The sequence below is a fragment of the Sarcophilus harrisii genome, chromosome 6, assembly GCF_902635505.1.
Source record: "Sarcophilus harrisii chromosome 6, mSarHar1.11, whole genome shotgun sequence".
NCBI lineage: Eukaryota > Metazoa > Chordata > Mammalia > Dasyuromorphia > Dasyuridae > Sarcophilus > Sarcophilus harrisii.
The window spans coordinates 237926970-237949533 of NC_045431.1; the positions used below are offsets into that span (position 1 = coordinate 237926970).

Consider the following 22564-nt stretch of genomic DNA (forward strand, 5'->3'; position numbering starts at 1 on the left):
CTAAGCAAAAGAAATACTACAACAGGCTGATAACTTATTGACCAGCGGCTGAGAAGTAATTGCTAACTTGTAAATTAACTAAGACCACTGTGTGCGGCTTTCAGCAGAAAAAGAGCAGGAAAACCAGCGATGTGAGGGAGAGGAGGAGGAAAAGCTCATTTGGACTGGCTGAATTTCTTTTGGAAAGGAAATAAGGGAGCAGGTCTGGCCATCCAGTCTCATTTTTTCTAGTCCTTGAACAAGGCTGGTGAAAAGTCCCATAGTTATATAGTGTCAGGGCCATAATTTACTAAGGCCCCTATTCCAGGTGGGCTTTCAAACTCTTAAAAGGGGGTCAATCCTACAAAACAGTGAGGAATAAACAATCCTCCTTCAATCCTTCCCGGTGAGAGGTGGGAGCTGGGAGCCCTCTTGCTCCCTGGTCATTGTCCTCGTGGCCTCCAAGGCAGAGCGGCCAGAGCCATCGCTTGATGGGGGCTCCTGAAGACAGGGGACAAGGGACATGAGTCATCATGGTGGTATCTGAGGCATCTGGCACTGTGTTCAAAGTGAATTATAAGATTCTACTATGTAGCAGAGGCTGGGGGTTTAGAAAAAGTAGATGGAGGGAGCAGAATAGAGGAATGTTGGGAAACAGTGGGCAAAAGGACATGTCTCAGAGATGGCCAGAGAAGGCAGGATCCAGCTCATTAGTTGTAGTACACCTGACCAAATAAATAATAGCCCTTGGAGCTCAGTTATGCTCTAGCCCTGACTTTGAGCAAACACTTTTCTAGAAACGCTAGTTTACTTTGACAGAAATAAATACTGTTTCATCAAAACTAGTCCAAAAGTTCTTATATTTTGATATTTATAAGCAAAATAGGGCCACCTAGCCTTCTCAAAAGTTTGCCAACAGAATATGTAAATCCTATAAAAATCACTCTAATTTTACCAAAATAACTTCAATCCTTTGTCACCTGATTAGCATTAATCTCAATCATGGATCCATTGCATTTTTAGGGGAAAAAAAAGTCAAGACAACTCTGGGCAGCAAAGAGCCCATTCCTTCATCTATGAAGGAATGGAGGGAGCCCCAGAACAGGCAGCAATTAGATGCCATCCAGATCACTGCCCAGTGGAGACCCGAAAAAGCAAGCAGGTTTTCCGATCTGCTTCAGGTCACTCTTCCAGGTCTGAGCTTTATCTTTAACTGAATCTCAAACTCTGACATTCATTTCCTATTTGATGATCATCTTAAAAGATATATTTTTTTTTCTTTTTGGATATTGAAACTCTCCTCCAAATGATTTAGAAATTAATCCCCAGAAGAAATGAACATTTTGCTGCTTCTGCAAGATCTAAGCCAGAGAAAGGAAAACCTTTCCCATGCTCACCTCCTGCACACCTTGACATTGGTAATACAAGGCCCAGGAAGAGGATGGGGATGGGGCTCTTTCCATACCCTTCTCTCTCCTCCCCCACAGTGAAGAACTAGTACAGGCACCCTATACGATAGAACAGAGTTCAGCAGGGATCAGGGAGAGGTTCAGAGGATTAATGGAATACTAATGTAAGCAAGAAATATCATGGCAGGTGAGGAGATGGATTCAAACAGATTCAGAACTATTCCTTTCACCTCAAGGTCAAAATTTCCAGTGGCCACAGAAGCAGAACTGCAAGCAACCAACCCCAGAAATGATTTACCACCCCACCCCCCAATACTGCTCATCTCTGGGGCTTTCAGATCCCACCAGAAATGGTTTTGCTCACAGGTTATAGGTTATTAATTTTTATCAAGTCAGAAGGTTTTGCATGAAATACTCTCCATTTTCTGGCTCACTGACATCATAACCAAAGGCACACCCTCTTTCCCATCACTTTCAATCTTCTTTTCCATTCTCAGGTGAGCAGGTTATCTCCTAGATGATGACAAAGCACCTATTTTGTTTCAGAAGCAGGCTCAATTTTATTTTCCAGTTTATCAGTCCCCTCTTCCCTATCAAGCTCATCCATTTTTAACTTTTCCCCACTGATAATTAAAGAGGTCAAAGATAAGTACCCACTTTATAGCAGGAAAGATAAGAGGAAAGATTCAGTGTCAGGCGCTGGGCTGGGAGAGCCTTTGACATTACTCAAGGATGAGTCTATAGAATGGCCTCTGTCCGCCCCATTGGACTCTTTAGTGGATGGCTGACCAGTTGCCACTTTAAGTCCCACTTTCATATCAACAAATTCTGGATGGCAGAAAATCACGACACTGATAACCTGACATTATTTAAAGCTGAGGTAAACTATACAATGGAAACAGTGTCCACTATTCCTCATATTATTTCATGTTCTATTTTCCCCCTTCCAAAATTTATAGAATGAAAAATAAGTTTTATAAAATATATCACCATAAACAAAATGGCCGAGAATGTGGAAAAAGAAGCCACTTCCAAGTGCCATATCAGGGCAGATATCTAAATCTTTACCCTCGTATCCCTTAATCAAATAGAAGCATGTTGTTGTTCAGATGGATTTGCATCATCTATAACTCTTCCCAGCACCATCTGGGGTTTTCTGGGGCAATGCTACTACAGTGCTTTACCATAAATGTTAAGTGGCTGGCCCAGGGTCAGACAACTATGAAGTACCTGAGGCTGGATTTGAATTCAGGTCTTCCTGATTCCAGGTACAGCACATGCACTGAGCACCCAGCTGCCTAAATAGAAGTTCGTGAGATATGCAAAATCTAGGTCGTTCCAACCCATGAAAAGCACAGACTGATATGGTACGGCAATGACAATGTAGTCAATTCTCTCCCTCTCTTTTCCTCCTGAAGCTAGACTAAGGACTGATGATGTGGAAGAAGAGGCAACACCAAGGGAAAGACTGTCCTTGAAGAGAAGAACTCAGAAACTGGGAGAAAAGGAAAAAATACCTCCATTTCCCCCAAACAGAAAAGGGAGGAAATAGACTCTGACCTCACTTGTATATGTGAACAAGGATGATTGGTGGCCATCAAGAAAAGCAGAGACAAATAACTAAGCATCAATAATAGGTGGTATCAGGCTACACATTTCCTGTGTCTGAGAGGGTTATTTGGAATGTTGGAATGGCTATTAAAACAACTGATAAAATAATAAAATTTTTGTGAAAACATGGCAAGATGGGAGCAAGACAATGCTCAAGGTCCAAGGGATTCACATTTAGGGAAACAGGAGGTCAAAAAAAAGAAACCCTTTGTGGTCCCTCTCTGCTTGGCTCCTGACCATTTAGCCTGTCCATTGATGATCCACAATAAGGCACGGATGGCAGGCTTAATCACTTAGCACACGACTGAAGGCTAGAGGGAACATTTCAAATAGCACAAAGGAGTCAAGAGCTAAACGGGATCCTGACAGGATGAAAAAATTGGGTCAAATTGAAAAGAATGAAATTGAGCAAAGTCAAGCAGACATGCTGGACTGAACTAAAGGAGATGACATTTCGGTAGGACACACATCGAGTATTATGCTTGGGATCACAAGTAAATCAGCTTAACCAATCATGGCTACACTGCACTCTTAAAAAAAAGTCTCAGCTGAAACCCCACCTTCTCCAAGAAGCCTTGCCCAGGCTTCCTTCCCTGACATGAGCTTTCCTCAACATTTACTATGGTTTCCAGCACACAAAAAGCATTTAACAAGCGCTCACTGACTTGAGTTTCCTTAGATGGTCTATGGTCTGCAGACCGGGCTGGCTGAGCCCAGGGTTTGGGGTAAAGCAGATGGAGATCTGCCCAAGGAAAACTAGTCTGACCGTCTGAACAATCCTAGCATGGAAGAGGCTGCCTTGAAATTCAGACTTCAGGACAAGGGAAGGAAGGGGGAGGGTCTTCTGTGAGTGTGGATGACATAGGAGGCTCTCAAAGGCCCTGTCAATGCTTAAATTCTCTGGTTCTATGAGGACTTCTATTTTTAAAGTGACTTTTACCAAGTTGGTAAAATCCAATTTTACCGTGTAACTCATTAGAGAGTCTATGCCAGTTATTTTTTCTTAGGAGGAAATCATAAAATGTAGAAAGCATCAAAAAAAAAGCACAAAAAACAGGTAGATTCATTAAGCAAGTCATTCCTTTGAAAGCAGTCAGAGGAACAGAAAAATGTTGACCAATAACTCACTTTTTCTGTAGTTTTCGATTCTTTTCAGCCTGGCCTCCCAATTTGTTCATTCCTAAAGCATCTTGAGAGGAATTATCCGGGTCTGTAACACCAGCTACAAAGAAAAAAGGTCCAATGAGGGGAGGACTACCAAACAGCATGGCAAGCTTATGGACAGGAAGTCGCTTCTGTCCCCCAAAAGATGAGCACTACTTCCCAGGGTGCAGCTGACACATGGGACAATAAACTGGTCACAGGAAAAGGATTTTTATCAAGGCAAACAATGAGCTATCAGCCCCTAGACAAGGAGGGGGGCAGATCAGGAACCTTGAAACCAAGGCCCATGGTTTCATGCTTCGTGGTAACTGGACAGCCCCAGCGGCTCCTCCTGGCTAAGAGCCGACCCGATGCAAAGCACATCTGCAGCTGTTTCTGACCTATGTGTGCTGGGGGAGGGGCAGCAGAGAAGGCCACCAGGCCACTGGTCCAGGCCAGGAGAGGCAGAAGGACACATAAGGGAAGGGGCGCACTTGGCAGATGCTTGTGATTCAAGGACTTTCTCTCTCTAGGCAGCTCATTCACAATTTGGTTTTGTACCAATCAAAGCAGACCAGTGATTGAGAAAGCTGAACCTGATAAGGGCGACTGGCTTCCTCAGCTCCCAGCCCAACTGCCTGCTTCCCTCTCCATCAGTCTCCCAGCTGCACCTGCCTTTGCAGCAGGCTTCCTTTGCCAGACTGACTGGTAAAGCCTAAGGGTTCTTTCTCAGCACGTTTTAAATTGTATAAAATAAAATATAGAGAATTACAAAGAAAAGCATTTGTTTGGAACAGCTCCAGAAGGTTCTAGACTTTGGGGAAAGAGCTGTGCTCCAGAAGCCATTGAAAAGGAATAAGAAAAACCCCAGGTAGTGCCCAGGGATCCAGAGCACATGTCCGAAGAGCACACAGGGACCCTCTGGCTTCCAGGTAAGCAACCTCGTGCAAACCTCCCCTGTTCTCTAGTGCAGAAAGCTTCCAGGTGGGCAACATCTCAGCACATTAGTTATACTAAACACCCTTCTCCAAGCAGTGTGTCCTTTTTAGTAAACAAAACCCAAGTCTGGAAAGAATTTTTCCCCACCCACTTGCTCCTTCACAACAGCTCATTGCACACAATTAGGCTTTGACTTATTTTCCTGAAGAATGACAAAGTTAGTGGAGACCCTGATGATGTGCATGCAGGTGCCTCCTCCAGTGACGGCAGGAAAAGCTCACGGGTCCCTGGGGCCTGTGGAACGTGCAGAGAGACCTTCAACCCTCTAAGGTGGCGAGATTAACGGGGATTTGCCCAACATTCCAAAACGTATCAGAAATTTCTAGGTCTGAAAGCGACCGAGGCTAGATGAAAACATGGTGAGGGAGGCTCACAAATGGCTAGATCAGCCTCTCAAAATTAGTTCTCGGGGGGAGGGGTCACTTTGGAAGGTCTCTGCAGTAGATGGCAGCAGGCATCTATCTAGGCTTATCAAACCTGCTTATCTAACATGCAGGGGTTGTGATCCAAAGACCTCAGGAGGCTTAGGATGGAAAATGATTCCAAAAGCCAACTTCCACTGTACAGCACGAGGGAGGCCTAGCCAGGCAGCAGCTAGCTCATCTCAAAAGGATTTGGGGGTCCCAATGGAACGCAAGCTCAACGTGCATGACGCAAGCCACACAGCAGAAAAAAGCAGAAAAAAAGGAGGGAGAGGGGCAGCCCAGGAGCACTCTGTTCAAGTCAGACCCAGACGGGCACATGAAGAAGGGCCCCAAATGATCAGGAAGAGGGTCTTGAGAGCATCCCTGATACCATCTGAGCAGCACTGAAAGGAATGGGGAAGCATAGGGAGCCTGGAGAAAGTAAGGCTTAGGATGCACTTGAGAGATGATTTTTAACATTCAAAGTGATTTAAAAATTCTGGCCAGGGGGCCTGAGAGTAGGAACTGGCTTGAGAAGCCTTTCCAAAGTGAGGAGGAACAATGTGGTCCCTTGATCACTACAAATGATGGCTCAAGTGGCTGGGGTGGCTCTAAAAGGACAAACTCTACTCTGAGGGTCCTTCATGCTCAAGGTTCACTGAGCTTCTGACTGAATGGAGATGAATCAGACCAAAACCCTAGCCTTATGACCTCCCAGTATGAAGCATTCTTATTATATGACTTCTCAACTGATGTTAAAATTCAAGTTCATAAAATTAAAAATTAAAAGTTAATATAAAACTAAGTTCACAAATAGTGTACTTAAATGGATTTTTAAAAACTTAATTTAATAATCTTAAAAAAATCAAAGCACTTTCACTTGAAGATATTAAGATTAAACAAGTTAAGCCACTGTTTCTTTCCTAATCCAAAGGGATTACATAAACAACCAACCTTGTCCCAGGGACTCTTTGCCGGCATGTCCGGGACGGCCCTTCTCTTTTTTTCCAAACAAGCGACCGATGGAGGATTTGATCCCCTTCTTTTTGGGCGCTTTATGGAGGGAGTCCTGGCTGCTGTTGCTGCTGCTGGGGTTGCTGACCTGACCATCTTGGGAACCTGTAGAGCTTGAAATAAAGAATACTTTTAGTCCTTAAAATGTGTCTCATGAAATTAAAAGATTCAATATCTAATCCTTACTCTTCACATTTTTAAACAAAAATTCCAGCCCTACTACACAAATGAGATATTCATTTCAAATGTCAGTAAGCAAGACTTAGGAGATGCAAACAATGTGAGTAGGGAGGAGATTTCTAAAATTTGTGGATTCATTTCCACATTAATTCAAATCTCTCTTTGAAGAGGTACCTTTAATTTGAAACTGACTCACTGCTGATAGCAATAAACACGATATATGTAACAGCTTTTGCAAAACTGCTTCCACATCAGCAAGTGCCACAAAGAGTTGTTGTAATTTTATAACAGTGGTAAAATCTTCGTTGATTTTACAATCTTGTACTGATAATGATACCCACTGGCATTCACACATATTACTTTAAGATTTGCAGACTTTATTATCTCACTTGATCCTCACAACAACCTTGAGAAGTAGCTTGCAGTTAAGGAAACCGAGGCAGGTTAAGAAACTTGTCCTTGTTCACACAGTTAAAATGCTTGGATTCAGATTTGAATTCAGTTCTTTCTTGGCTCTAAGCCTAGCATTCTATTCACTGCACCACACAATTGTCTCTTAATAAGAGGTCTGTAAAATCCACAGGATTTGAAGATAAGTAGAATTTATAAATGATAAGACTGGTTCATTTATTACTGTCTCCAGAGCAAAATTAGGAGCTGGTTCACAGAAAGCGAGAGCTCTGATTTCAAGCATACAAAAACTGCTTTAAAACTCTTCTGTGACTTCACACTTTTGAAAGATTTATACATAAAATAATTTGCAAACAGCATTACTGAATGGGTCCTCATAATACAAAGGATGACCATGACCCTAGCACAAAATAAAAACCTTTAAAAACTGCTCAAAATAACAGCTTCTAAGGATGTGATATGGGGCCAAATCAAGTTACAAACAAACCTCCTCTGGTACGATAGGACTGAGGGGAGTAGACAGTTTGGCTGGTCAGAATCAAAGGCGAGGTTTCCTCTAAGCTGCCTTTTCCTTACTTCCAGAGGCATACAGTAATAGGAAATAGGTTCAGGCATAGCAGAGAGAAGTCATTATGAACATTTATCCTTAGTATGTTGGCAATTTTAAAGGAAATGGGTACTAAAAATTCTATGGAAATATTAAAGGCCCTCTGACAATTATCTGTAAAATGACACTTGAGATTAAAGGAGAAAGGTCCATCTGCTTAACATATCTTCTAAAAAGAGCATAAAACAAGCTGCAGAGTTAACACCATAAAATCCCAAATCAATGTTGGTAATCTAGGCAGATGGGAAGCTTCATGGTGGCCAGTTGAGACATGGACATACACACATACTGACTATGGTCCTCAACGTATTAATCCCTCCCCCAAAGGAGAGCCAGACCACTTACTTCCTGATGTCCCTGATGTCTTCATGGCTCACTGTATGCAAAGCTCCTTTGTGGAGTCTGTCTAAACGAAGGGACCTTGGGGATGAAGGTGGGGAGGTTTCACATTTTATGGTCGTCTTGTCATCTCGTACCTCTTCTCTTGAAGCCGGCAACTAGAAGAGATCAGGAAAAAAAAAAACAAAAAACAAAAAACAAAACAAACTATCAAAGAGCTATTGTGGAAGATTATTTACGTATCTTCAATTCTGAATTTAAAACCTGAACCACCCTCACCCCCCCCAATTATGCTATGTGCTCTGAGCAGAGTCAAACCCTGGCTATATCTAACACCAATTCAGTGAAAATAGTCATGGCAGGAAAAATAGAGGAATCAAGGGGAAAGACCCAATGACCGGATATCACTGCCCCTTGTGACTATAGGCCAGGCCAGGTAGATGTCTGCTTTTAGAAAAACAATAAGGAAGGATATTCATTCAGACTTTAATTTCCAGGCCTCTCCAAATTGTAAAGATGGGGAAACTGACATTCACTGAGGTTAAGGGCTGGGTCTAAGGGGGGGACAGCAGAATCTGAGACTCTGGGCTTTCAAGCCAGCATCTCTGTCTTCTCCATTAATTGTCCTGCACCCCCAAGTACTCAACATTCCCTAGCTCTAGGATTCTATATTTCCTAGGCAAGGATCATCAATGGCTTCCTGAGATCCAGATGGTACTTAGACATAAGCCACAGACTCTTCTATATGCCATAGTTCACATTATTATTTCATTATATTAAAAAGGCATACTTTGCCATAACCAGTAATTTTTCAAGTGGTTTGGGAAATGGTTTGGGGATATAGTAAAATAGCAGTTTTCCTAGAAAGTGTGATTTTAGGAAATAACTTTGGTCATTAAACTTGGCTGGATTTCATGTATTTAACAAATAAATGGAATATATTAAAGTGATTAATATCAAAATAATGTAATTTTTTAACTTTACTTTTATTATTTTTACTTTTATTACGCTTTGAAATGCTTTTAAAAATTATTCTATCCAACCCAGCATAGGTCTAATAGACTCAGTTTTGCCTTTCAACTGATAGTACTTCCTGTTTAAGGGAGAAAGGTGCTAAAGGCTGCAGGGGAATAAATTCCTTTAGGCTGCTATCAATCTACTCAACTGTATTAACTCTATTTGATTATTTGTTGATATATGCACAAGTAAACATGAACAGCATGAAGGTCGGGTTAGATCGCTTCCATTGAGCAGCCACAGCAAATGTTCAGATCAAACTAATTTGCTAATGTACTTGGCACATAGTAGGCACTTTAGGATTTTAAATTTTTGAATTATTGAGATCACCATTTAAAACTGACAAATAGCATTAATGAATCTCATTTATTGAGTGCAAGTAGAGTTGAGCCCATTGAAGTTACAAAAAAACAAAACAAAACATGAAAAGCTCTGAGGTTAAAATCTTTAATTCTGTTCTAATCTCTATATTAATTACTCATAATATCTCAATTGGGTGAAACTAATCAAATGAATTTTAACAGACATAAATGCAAAAAATCTTTCACTTAAAAAACAATTCTAAAGCTACAGCTTAAAAAAAAAGATCTGATGCAATACTGGCTCCTATCATCAATCTACCTTTATCCAAGAAGGTAAGGAGTCAGCTTGTAAGATGATGGCTGCTGTCACAGCTGATAGTCATTTTAGGCCTTCCTTTGTTAGTACATCCAGAGCACCACAATCAAGTTAGTGCACCACTTTTCAGGAGGGACAAAATCTATGAGGGTCTCCTGAAAATATGGGGACTATTCAATTTTCCCTGGAGAAGAGTGAGGTAGGAGAAGGGGAACCAAAAGCCATGTCTGCTCTCGCTCAATGTTTGAAACATGGGCATGGCAAAGAACAAGAACAAAGAGCAGAAGTTTTCAGCAGACAGCTTAGACCCAACAAGAATTGGGTCTTTAACAATAAAAGTGTTTCAAAATGTCTTGGGTTCCTGTTCCTCAAATCAACAAGCTATCCACTGACACCAGGACAAAAATCATCTGTCAGGGATACTTTAAACAAGAATTTTTCAAGCTGAAATCTATACAGAGAATTCAGGAGCTCAATGAATGTGTGTATGAAACACATACACATATATTAGATCAGATACCATTAACTCTATTACCATTGTTATTGGTTACAACATTTATTTGTATGCATATATATAATATATATACACATACATATAAGTACACACACACAAATGTAAGTTTGCACATATGTGTATTTATCCACACATATATTTCTCCCCACTCCTTTCCCCTAAAGGAAAATTCCATTATTTAAAAATATCATTCTGAAGTGAGTACAAGGGATAATGTTGTAAAAAAAAAAATAAAAAGTTATAATAAAAAAAATATATAATATATATATCATTCTGAGAAACTGAGAGGCTTCCCCAGACTGTCAAAGGGGAACAAAACACACAAAAAGGTGACAGTCCCATTGCAAAGGGAATCACACAACTGGTAGGATGTTGGATTAAATTATATGGCTGACTCAAGTTAACTTTCGAATTAATATTTTATAAAAGATGGCAATCTAAGTAAATCTCTAACCCTCTGAAGTGGAAAGGGGATGGAGTAAGGGGAGAACAGAGATTATTTTGCACTGTCAGATCTCCAGAGAAAAGAAGCTAAGCTTTATTTCTGACCCATTGAAATAACCCCAGTGGTGCAAGATTCAATATCATCGTGAAGATGTTATGTCCTATCTAGGGCTCAACTCTGGGGAATGATGTGGTATTATAATACATCACAGGTTTATACAAAGTTTATAGAAAACCAAAAAGCCAGATGAAGTTGCTAGATCATTTACCTTTCTACGATGTTTCCTTAAATCACTAGGCTGAAAGATGCATGCAAAAAAAAGATTCAGAGAAACCAGTTTTATTGTAAACTGTGCAGTTGAAAATAAAAGCATTAAGCAAGTGAACACATTAAAGAAGAATGTGGAAAAGATTAAGAGGAAGAAGAGAAAGGAATTTGTCAATAATAAAAATATTTTCAGGCAATAAATTACAAAATTCCTAAATGCTTGAAATGGCAAAAGTTCAGCATAATACAAAACTATTCTGAAACAACATTCGATTCCAATTTTTCTCCAATTCTATGGCGTGATTCCCAATCACTGCTCAGTGCGCCATTCACTTTTATTAATATTCTGAACAAAAAAATTTCCATTGAAACAAATACCGAGAGAGAGGTTCTCAGGAACCAATTAAAATGGAATCCAGGGCGTGGAAAGTCTTCTGCTTTACAATGTCCCACCTGCTCTCTGCAAAAACTCATCCCAAAACCAAATTATCATCATGCATTAACCTTGAGCAGTCAAAAGCTTCCTCCAAGGACAGAGGTTGTTAATAGAGCATAACTGTACAATACAGTCTACTTTTAGACTTCAGTAGAAATCAACTTAATAGATTTGCTTAAAGGGTCTCTGTGAGTCCAAAACAGCAAGGCTGCACAAAATAGCTGGTGCACGGATCCCCATTAACCTGCTGCATTTCATAGGGAAACTGTATAGGGAAGAAGACCTCGGTCATATTATTTAAATACGACAGAATCATAATGTAACGAGAAAAAAAATCCGCACGGCCACTACCATTGAAGCTGAGCAAACCAAAGACCAACAGGCGAAAAAATCACTCACTCACATATTCAAAGTCTAAGACAGACAAACAATTTCACCGCAAAAATGGCCACTTTGCTTTACCTGAGAGTGCTGTGAAGCCTCATTATAGGATGGGGTGGAACTGGGAGGGGAGGTAGATGAATAAACTACAGATTGATGGGGAACTGAGGTCTGGATTAAAAATGAATCTGGAGATGGCTAAAATTGTAAAACAAAAAGGATAATACACAAAATCAAAACCAAGCATCACGGTTAAGTACAGGGTCTGTTAGCCAGCATGCTGAGTTTCACCCAATTTAACGACACAGGTTTTCCACCCGGCATCAGTTATGGGCTGAAGCCCCCCGAGGGGAGCAGGGCAACAACATCGAGCACCTGCCAGGAATGGGGATGCCAAAGGCACCCAAAGGCACCTGCCCCGGTCCCAATGTCAATATAGCGAGGGACATCCAATTGTTATGTAGTGAGAACGCAATGCTGGCTAACAACACATGGAAAAATCAATTAACCCCTTAGTGGTAAAAACTGTTAGAAGTCAAAAGAATAGACTGGAAATAAGGGCAGAAAACAGAGACGAGGCTCACGTGCAGGGGGCAAACAAGACTGGGTATTCCTACATTGATGTTCCTGTATTTAACAGAAAGCCGGGGACACTCTGAGACATCTTGGGGCTGGCATCTTGGCAACAGGAGCAGCATGAGGCAGATGTGTGGGAATTTAATCCTTCCCTCCCCAAACCAAAAGGGGCAAGGCAGCATGGCCGAGTGGCTACACAGTTGGCCCAGGAGGCAGGAAGGCCTGGATTCGAGGTCCTCCTTGGGCACCCAGACAGCCAGTGGGTGCAGCTGCTGGCACTTGGGTAGCCACAGCTCCAGCCCTGCCTGTCCCCATCCTTGGGAAGTGCAGCTACTTTCAGAAAACAGCCAGATACAGGGAGAATCAGAGCTGCACACAAGGGTCAGCAGTCTAATATGGAATTTGATTAGCATCACCGAGGTGGGCTAGTCGCCTTTGCAGAAGCGGGTCCGTGGCCTTCATTAATCTCTCTTGACCACCCCACAAAGACGGCTGCGACACAGTGTTCGACATCATCTGCGCTTACTTCATCGGCACTGCCCATGAAACAGCCCTTTCTGACCCTACATGGCACCAAGAGCACTGCCTGGGACACTCAGGGGTCCACAGGCGGGCCAAACCAAAACCAGAAGTGGTTTCAGTTCACTCCGTTTCCTGGTCTGCTTGCAGCAAAGGCGATTTTATACAGGCAACAGGAGTGGGAGAGGACAGGAGGGCCCACCAAAGCGCGTGACTTTTTCAGAAGCTAGACAAAGAACTGGATAAAGAAGGGAAACACACCGAGGGCAATGACTTACCAAAGTCATGATCCCCAGTCTGTCCACCTCACGGGCAGGGCTGTGGGGGAGCCGCCGGGGGGTGGAGCGGCCGCTGCCGGGAGGAGAGGACCCAGCCAGGCACGGGCCGGGATGGGGGGGGAGGGAGCTCAGGGAGCGGAACCGCCCGAGGTTGTCCAGACTCCCACTGCCCACACGGCTCTCAATCTCCTCTGCCCGCTGCTCGGTGTTTTCTTTTTCTTCCTGAATCAATCTGAAACAAAAGGGCTCGTCACTACTTCCTACTTAACAGGTTGGATCTGGAGAAGCCATCTTGGGTTTGAGCTGCACAGGCCCCGGGGGTGCTCTCACCTCAGCTGATTCAGCATTTCATGTTAGAGCTCAGCACAGAGTTCAATGCCTGGCCTGTATCCAGTCACGGGTCACCCCACAGCATCTCCCCCCACCCTGTTCTGCTCATCTGCTCTCTGGAGTGGACAGCCCAGCATTTTAGCAGGTCTGGGCAAGAAATCCAGAGGAACTGATATGAGATCCGCGCAGCCAAAGTTGTGCTTCCTTCTCCAGGAACAATGAGACAGGCCAGGGCCAAGATGGGCCCCTTCACTATCAGGTGATGATCTGATGATGGTGGATGATCATGAAGCTACAATGAGCTTCTTACATACAAACACCTTGGGCTCCACTCCTGCCCAGTGGTAGGGAGGTTCCCACACAGCAAAGGAGGCACAAAAATGAAACTTTGGGGCAATTTGTGCCTGAGTCTCCAAGGGATGTGGGAATTTCCTCACCTCGATAATTAAAGCAAAGCAGTGAGGAGGAGGAGGAGAAGGAGGAGCCTTCCTTCCACCATAATCCTGCCACATGGACAATCTGCCTCCCCCAGCACTCAGCTCAGAGCTTCCTCCTCCAGCCCCCTCTGTTCCTGCCTTCTCCTTTCACTGCCTCCATTTCAAGGTCTTCCCATCACCCAAGCTCAATGTTTGGGTCCCCACTCCCAGCAGGAGGAATGCCCCCTTTCTAAGCTCTCCTGTGTGTGCAGCCGGACCCACCTTGGTGGGCCACAGGAGCAATCTTGTTGCTTTACACAGGGGACTTCTGGAACCTCTGCCATCAAGGCAGGCCATGAGCCCCCTGAAACAGTGATAATGACTCAAACCTTGCTTGTAGCCCGGCAATGCCCCATCCTGCCTTCGGGCACAAAGCAGGAAGGCAACCATTAGTCTATCTGAGCAGGACCTACCATTTCATAGTCTGAGGAAATCTTAGACTGTCCCTGGAACCAGAAGAGGGGCAATGACTTGGCTCATGCTCATCCAGTCAGGCAGGAGGGGGCCAGGGGCAGACCTGAGCTACAAGGCTGGCGCTCCATTGCATTAGACTTCATAAAAGATGAGAAAGCTCCCAGAGTTTCCCGGGGCTCTCTCAAAAGACAGACAATCTAAGAAGACTCAGACTAAAGATCTATTTCTAGTCCTCAAATGTGCCGGGCCCACACGTGTTCTGAGAAGCCACAAATCACAACACACCTGATCTCTTTGTTGATGGCATCCAGCTGCTCCTGAAGCATCATGGCTAACGTCTGGGCATCGGCCTGCCCGCTGGGCGATAAGAGATCCACGGAGCTGAAAATAGTATCTCTGTCATCCTCACCGTCAGACACATCGACGTCGCTCTCAAACGCTTGAGCTACGTTTGCTAAGACACTCGCCTGTTGGGCCCGCTCCCAATCCTGTTCGTTCAGAGTCTGTACCTAAGAACAAAACAATGGGATTTTAGTCAAGCCTGTGCAAAATGATAAAGTAAACTTTGCTGAAAGCCACACAACTGTGTGCCATCCAATATTTAGTGGGTAAACAAAGAAAGGGAAAAACACGACAAACTTACCTGCTGCAACCATCCAGCAGGTCAGCAGTGTTTAAAGAACAGTAAAAATAAAACCAAGGGTTTAGTGCCCTTCTACATACTCTGAATGTAGCTACTGAACACCCTTTTACAGTAACCTGCAATCTGGTCAAGTGATACGGTCAAATGCAAAAATAAAGAGTAAGTTTTAAGAAGTAAAGAATTGCTAAAGGGAATCAAGAACCCGGAGAACAGTAATCTACATTAGTTAGAGCTATTCAACTGTTCCAAGTACAAAGAAGTTATCTGCTTTCTAGCTTCTGAACTGGAGGAAATCAGGACGGAGGCAAGGACTTGGGATGTGGAGAAAAAAGAGCAAGGCCTCTGGATAACCCATTGAGCAATCAAGGAAAGGGTATTACACCTTCCTCTCTCTCTCTCTCTTTCATATACACACACACACACACACACACACACACCCCAGTGCTAACCCTAAATGTCCCAAATCCTGGGGAACAGGAAGGAAAATCTAAAATCAGGATTCTGTTTTATATTATGTGACATTTTAAATACCACAGTATATAAGAATCATTTACCTCTTCAAAGACATATAAAGAATAAAACTGTCTAGAAATATATAATAAAGTTAACTTCAGATTTTAGAAGTGAAGATGCAGCAGGGTCAGAGAAGAACTTTAACCATTGTTTTAAAATATTTTCTTAAATCAAGAGTAGGTTTCTGCAATGAGCAGGACCAGGAGATCATTATATACTTCAACAACAATACTATATATGATGACCAGTTCTGATGGACCTGGCCATCCTCAGCAAGGAGATCAACCAAATCATTTCCAATGGAGCAGTAATGAACTGAACCAGCTACGCCCAGAGAAATAACTCTGGGTGATGACTAAAAACCATTACATTGAATTCCCAATCCCTATATTTATGCCCACCTGCATTTTTGATTTCCTTCACAAGCTAATTGTACAATATTTCAGAGTCTGATTCTTTTTGTACAGCAAAATAACGGTTTGGTCATGTATACTTATTGTGTATCTAATTTATATTTTAATATAGTTAACATCTACTGGTCATCCTGCCATCTGGGGGAGGTGGTGGTGGGGGTAAGAGGTGAAAAATTGGAACAAGAGGTTTGACAATTGTTAATGCTATAAAGTTACCTATGCATATAACCTGTAAATAAAAGGCTATTAAATAAAAGAGTAGGTTTCTGCTCAGAACAAAGGCCTCCCGAACTGCCAATGCTCAGTTTCTTTGGAACTCAGACAAGTTGAAGCTGCTCACTCACTTTGGAAGGCTCATCCCGGAGAGCGGCCAAACGGCCCTTCTGGGCCCTCCGCAATACTGCTGTGGTGCTATACGGATCAGTGGGACTCTCTGCCACAGGATACCGGAAATCGGGTACACTGCCCAGATGTGGGCGGCTGCAACACAGAGAAAAATAGTCACTGCTTACAGAAAGCCAAGCACACAGCACACACCATCTAAGCCAGGAGTCCTCAAACTACAGCCTGCAGGCCAGATGTGGCAGCTGAGGACGTTTATCCCCCCTCCCCCCCCAGGGCTATCAAGTTTCTTTATTTAAAGGCCCACAAAACAAAATTTTTGTTTTTAATATAGTCTGGCCTTCCAACAGTCTGAGGGACAGTTAACTGGCCCCCTATTTAAAAAGTTTGAGGACCCCTGATCTAAGCCTTTGCAAATGAACAGAACACCTAAAAACAATTATTCCAAGGGACCAGTCCAGGGGCCCCCTGCATACCCACCCGTGAAGCAGGGAGCCGCCACCGCGCAGCCTCATCTGTTCTATTTCAGCCCTCAGGGCTTCCATGTTGAGCACCAGCTGGTCCTGGGAAAGGGCGCCAAAGAAAGAGGTCCCTGAGCCAAAGGGATGCTTGTCCAAAAGCACTCTGAAGCCAACTACAGCCCCAATTCCACAGGGAGGTGACATCAGGACCCTTAGCCTCAAGGTTCCTTTGGGTCACTGGGGATGATCACAGTGGGGCAGCTATCTCGGCCTCACTTCCCTGTCTGGTCCATCACCTCCCTAACTAGACCAAGAGGTTGATGCCTTTGCTGGCAGAAGAAATGTCCCATGCCATTTTTCATTTTTGGCATTTCAAAAAAATGAAACGGAGACTCCATTAAAAAGCATGGGAACATGTTGCCTGGCTGTTATGAGCTACAAGGAGTGAGGGAGAGATATTCAGCCCCATCTGTGCAAAGGGACACCCAGAGAAACCCCTAAAGCAAACAGAGCCCCGGCCTCCCAGGTTCTCTGAAATGAAAATGCATTTGAGGAGACATCAATGTATCCTTTAGACTTAAAAAAAAAAAAAAAAAATCACAAAGGAAACTAGAGTAAAAATACATAGTATGAAACCCAAGCCCAGATTTTCTCTCAACTCTCTTTTTAAAACAAATTGCAATAATTCCTCCTTCCCAAATACATGCTCAGCTCTAACCTGGCAGTTACAATTTCCAGATAATAAGAAGCAAACCCCTCACAGCCTTTCAATCCAGCCTCCTACCCCACACGCAGCCATCTCTCTGCTCAGAGATCCCACAGAAATAGCTCAAGCTTTTACAAATACCTTGTCATGTTGTGTTTCTTCTACTTGCTTTTTGGCATTTTCAACTTCTCGAAGCAGAGAATTCTAGAAGAGAAAGATCACACAGCTCAGAGTCTCTTTTTGACACCTTGTGAGCTTATACAGCCTGGCAGGGCAGAGTGGCAGCAGCCAGGTGAGAAACCACACAGTTAGAGGCACCAGGGGGCAGGCAGAGCTTGCCTTTCCCCTCATTAATATATATTCCTGGTCTTGGTTTTCTCTTGATTAAAAGTGCTGGCACTTTATTTTGTAGCTCATTGAACACTTATGATAATATACTTTTATCTAGACTAGTGCCTTAACCTTCCAGAGACTGTCTTAATGGTGGGAAATGAGTCTTGGCTAAAGTTTGCAATTTTCCCAAGGCCCAGACTACTGCTTTTCACATTTGATCTAGCTTTTTAAATGTTACACTGGTCTGTCAGTTCAGTAATCAATTTGCATGAATAAAATTAAATTTCAAATTGATAAAGCAACTGATATTATTAAAAGCGAGATTTCTAATCCAAACATCCTACTTCTAGCAATACTATAAACTAGGATGCCCATCTCATAAAGTCCCTAAAAAATGTCATTTAAAAGAAAGTAGTTTGTGGCAGCAGAGAATTGATTTGAAAGATTTAAGCACTTAAAACTTAAAATATAGAATTAACGAATAATAATTATCTCAATCCCAACCTGCAAGCAAAAGCATGGCAAACAAACATTATCTGTTCTCCTTATAATGTGACTGGACCAACAACTCTGGCAGGGACCACTTCCTCCGATTCTTTTTCACGGGTTACAAGAAATATCAAAGTTTTTACAAGGCAAAAAACTAAGATTCTTGCTATAGGCCATGGCCAAACAGAAGTGGAGCTCAGAAAACTATTTTCTCCAAAAATAGCTTTTCAAAGAAACTTGGAAAACAGATCCTTCAATAGCGTCATTTGGTAAATGAAGAAATCAGTCATAGAATTTGGGGAAAGTAATGGAAAAAATGAATGGCCAAACCAGTACCTGAATAGAATACTTATCTCCTTAACCTCAGCCCAAAGCTTTTCATACAATTCTGGCACATAGAAAACTTTCTGTGTCAATATGGGCAAACCCTGAAAATCCATGTCCTAGAAACGCCTAATTACACACATGGCTAATGAATGAGACAGGCTCCACCTCAGTTTCCCAGGTATAATCCTGTACACACACACATGGAAATAGAGACTTTCCCTCTCTACAAGATTAGCTTCCCCATCCCTGACCAAGGTGAGATTTCTGATCAACTAAACATTTCTTGATTACCTGACATTATATAAGTAAGTCTAGGAAAAAGCTCAATTATAATTTACTGGGGCAAATCTATGGAGCAAAAAAAGCAAATTTCTGATGTTGCTATATAAGCAGCTCACTGGACAAAATCTTACCTAGCAGTTTTAGGTTCAAAGGGAATCACCAAAGGGGATAGCGACACATAGAATGTTTTGAAAACTATGCAGTTCTATGAGCAATGCAAATTATTAACAAACTTTCCTCAATAATAAGCTAGTATAGTTGATAGAAACTACAATAACTCAAAGAGTTTATAAACAGAAAACCAGTGGCTACTTTTCTACAAGAGCACTTCAGCCCAACAGCAGCTCTGACGATACCTCTGGTCCATCACCTTCAGAGCAACCTACCTTATCCTCCAGAGCTGCCATCCTCTCCTTCAGGTGGAGCTGGAGTCTCTCATTGGATTCAGAGAGGAGCTTGTCCACAGTGTCTGACAAACGCTTATTATGCTCTTCATTCATCTTTTCTCTCTGCCGTGCCTGAAACAACAGGAAGAGAGGCGAAAATGGACACAGTTCTTTTTCCTTAATTTTCCTCCTGTGTCGTAGGAGTTTTCCCATAAATGTAAGAGTAATAACTTGTAACAACTAAAGGAAGAAGCTCCTAAGATGAAAGAAAGGTCTTTAGGAAGGAACAGGAGCAGTCTTTCAATGAGAAAGTTCATGTCATAAAGTAGAGATCTAATGAGGTTCAAGTACAAAAGAAGAGACAGCCAGAAACCTGATTTAATGCAGAGATAACTTTCTGGTTCCAAAGTTTAAAAACAATGATGTTTTCATTTAAGAGGTTGTGTGTCCAAAATTAATCCAACTAAACAAGATAATTTTTTTTGCTAATTTGCTTTCAGTCATAATGAACCTACACAGCTACCAATGAGGGCCCATCCAACAAACAAGGCCACACTGGAACAAGTCAGGCAAAGACTCAAATGAATTCAAGATTGCAGTTTAGGACTTTCCTCCAATAAGGTTCATCTCAACCCATCCTGTGCAGCTCTCATCCACAACACCCCAAAGAGTCCTCAAAGGACAATCACTTAGGATGCAGAGGCCTTCCCTCCTCCTCCCCAACATCCTAAATGCTTCAACAGAGAACTCTGGCCATCTATTTATTATGTCCACACTCCAGGCATACAGCCAGTCCACCATCTCTCTATGTCAGGATTCCTTAAATACATTCTTGACTAAGACGCTTCTGTAGAGTCTCTTTTTGGCTGGTGTTCTTTTGTGTCCTTTGTATTCTTCTCAAAATGATGCACATCTTTACTCTTCACTAGTGATGAGAAGAACAGTTGGCTTTGGAGAACAATCTGAAACTATACCTAAAGGGCCATCAAACTGAGTATGTACTCTTGATCCAGCAGTGTTTCTACTGGGCTTGTATCCCAAAGAGATCACAAGGAGGGAAAGGGACGCACATGTACAGAAATGTTTGTAACAGCCATTTTTGTAGTGTCAAGGAGCTAGAAACTGAGTGGATGCCCATCAGTTGAAGAATAGCTGAATAAGTTATGGTATATGAATATAATGGAATATTATTGTTCTGTAAGAAGCAGGATGATTTCAGAAAAGTCTGGAAAAACTGACTTGAATTGATGCTAGTAAAATGAACAGAATCAGGAGATCACTGTACACGGCAACAAGATTATGTGATGATCAACTGTGATGGATGGACTTGGCTCTTGACAATTCCAAAAGACTTGTAATGCGAAGTTCCATCTACATCCAGAGAGTGAACTATGAAGACTGAACATGGATTGAACCATAGTATTTTCACTTTTTTGTTTGCTTGTTCTTGGCTTTTTCTTTCTCATGTCTTCCCCCCCCCCCCCCTTTTTTGGTCTGATTTTTCTTGCACAATATGACAAATATGGAAAAATATTTAAAATGTTTGTACATGTATAACCTATATCAAATTGTTTACTCTCTTGAGAAGGAAGAGGTAAGAGGAGGGAGAAAAAATCTGAACCAGTCTTACAAAAATGAATGTCAAAAACCATCTTTAAGTGTATTTGGAAAAATAAAATACTACTGAGGAAAAAATCCACAAGTAATGGAAAAGTAACAAAACATTTGGTTCTCCTCTTTAAGAAATTATAACTACTAAAGGAATTTAAATTTTTTAAACTATAAAACTCATTAATTCTCCCCGATATAGCACTTGAAGGTTTTACAAAGCAATTCCTTCATAGCCACCCTAAGGTAAGGATATTCAGAGTTCTCGTTTAGGGCAGAAAGTGTACTGAGAGGCCGTCTAATTCCACTTCCCCATTTTCCAAAGGAAGAAATTGATTACAAAAATGGCAAGCTCCGAGATCCAGGCAGAGTGACTTTGAGTTTAGCATGCTCAGTATTAAAAATCATAAGGAAGAAAACACAAGGCCATGTACAGTTTCTATTCTTTTAAATATAGTCAGTTACAGAGGAATAAAGAAGTAAGCTGCCCCAATCAGACAAGAGAGATTCTGTCTAAATCAGTGGTTTTTAAAAGATGGTCCATAGAACCCTGGGAGTCCCTGAGACCCTTTCAGGAAATCCTCAAAGTCAAATATATTTTCATAACATTTCAGTGCAATTTGCATTTTTAACTCTGCACTCTCTCAAGTGCACAATTGAGTTTTCCAGATTCTACATTACCTGTGAGTTAAAAATTTAGCAGCAAAGGTAAAGACTGAGTTAATATCTTTACTAGAAAATTATACTATTGTCTTACAAATGGGTTACTCTCCAAACATGGCCAGACTTGCCGTTTTGCTTGCATTCATCCAACATAAATATCAACTAATTTTTGTGAATGAATGCTTAGCAACAAACATATAATGAAAATGTTCCAAGCGCTCGAATCTTTTAGTTTATTCTTGAACAACTGAGTTTTCAGTAACAGAGCAAAAGTAAGAGCAGAAAAGCAATTACAACAACAGTTGGCACCTAAGCATCCTGATCACAGTTGTCATTGGAGTGTCCCAGTAATGAGAATGGATATATCAAGAAAGGGCATCCTTGCTGAGGCAATAAAAACCTATCCTAAAGATATACTTTGGAGTGTTCTGTGACAGAATAGGAAAGTATACAAAGCACTGACTGTTGTACACCCAGATATAATTTTTATGTTGATAAGTGTGGTTCTGTGGCAAATATTTCCTCGAAAAATAAACATTGTGAGCCTGTCATTTCAAGAAAAACAATCGACAGTATTTCTGCCAATTATAAGAGCTCTCCAGTGAAATGGAAAAGTTGCTGCACAAAGAAAATTAATGCATCTCAAACATGAAGAGAAATATTAATGAGGAAAACATCTTTGAATCAAAATTTTATGACAAGGGTTTCCTATTCAAAACCAATTGTTTATATATACATTCACACGCACACAAGGATATATATACATTTACTCACCTACATAACTGACAGACTAAATGAGAACAAAAACCATTCCTCAATATATGTGGTCAAAAGATATAAACAAACGCTTCTCAAAAAAAAAAAAAAAAAACCCTGCACACTATAAATGTGAAAGAATGTTCCACATCACTAGTAATAAGAGAAAATAAATCAAAATAACCCTGAGGTTCCACTTCATAGCTTACAAATTGGCAAAATGACAAAAGATGCAAATAGACAGTGGGAGACTCAAGGGAAGATACACTAGTGCA

At 41.8% G+C, this 22564-nt stretch overlaps 1 protein-coding gene across 8 annotated transcripts in view; it reads right to left on the reverse strand.

Annotated features, from left to right (window-relative positions):
• PPFIA1 (PTPRF interacting protein alpha 1) overlaps positions 1-22564 on the reverse strand; it is a 99479-nt gene that overhangs the window by 21074 nt on the left and 55841 nt on the right. For 4 of the 8 annotated variants that reach the window (XM_031942628.1, XM_031942631.1, XM_031942630.1 and 1 more), the window contains 10 exons: positions 19263-19394; positions 17587-17649; positions 16759-16841; positions 16281-16416; positions 14653-14876; positions 13148-13379; positions 11856-11972; positions 8103-8254; positions 6500-6672; positions 4128-4221 (listed from right to left, as the gene is read on the reverse strand). In XM_031942628.1, the coding sequence (XP_031798488.1) occupies positions 4128-4221; positions 6500-6672; positions 8103-8254; positions 11856-11972; positions 13148-13379; positions 14653-14876; positions 16281-16416; positions 16759-16841; positions 17587-17649; positions 19263-19394 (1406 nt within the window). Of the gene's footprint in view, positions 1-4127; positions 4222-6499; positions 6673-8102; positions 8255-10958; positions 10989-11855; positions 11973-13147; positions 13380-14652; positions 14877-16280; positions 16417-16758; positions 16842-17586; positions 17650-19262; positions 19395-22564 lie in introns of all 8 variants that reach the window. The other 4 variants (XM_031942634.1, XM_031942629.1, XM_031942635.1 and 1 more) reach the window with 2 other exon arrangements.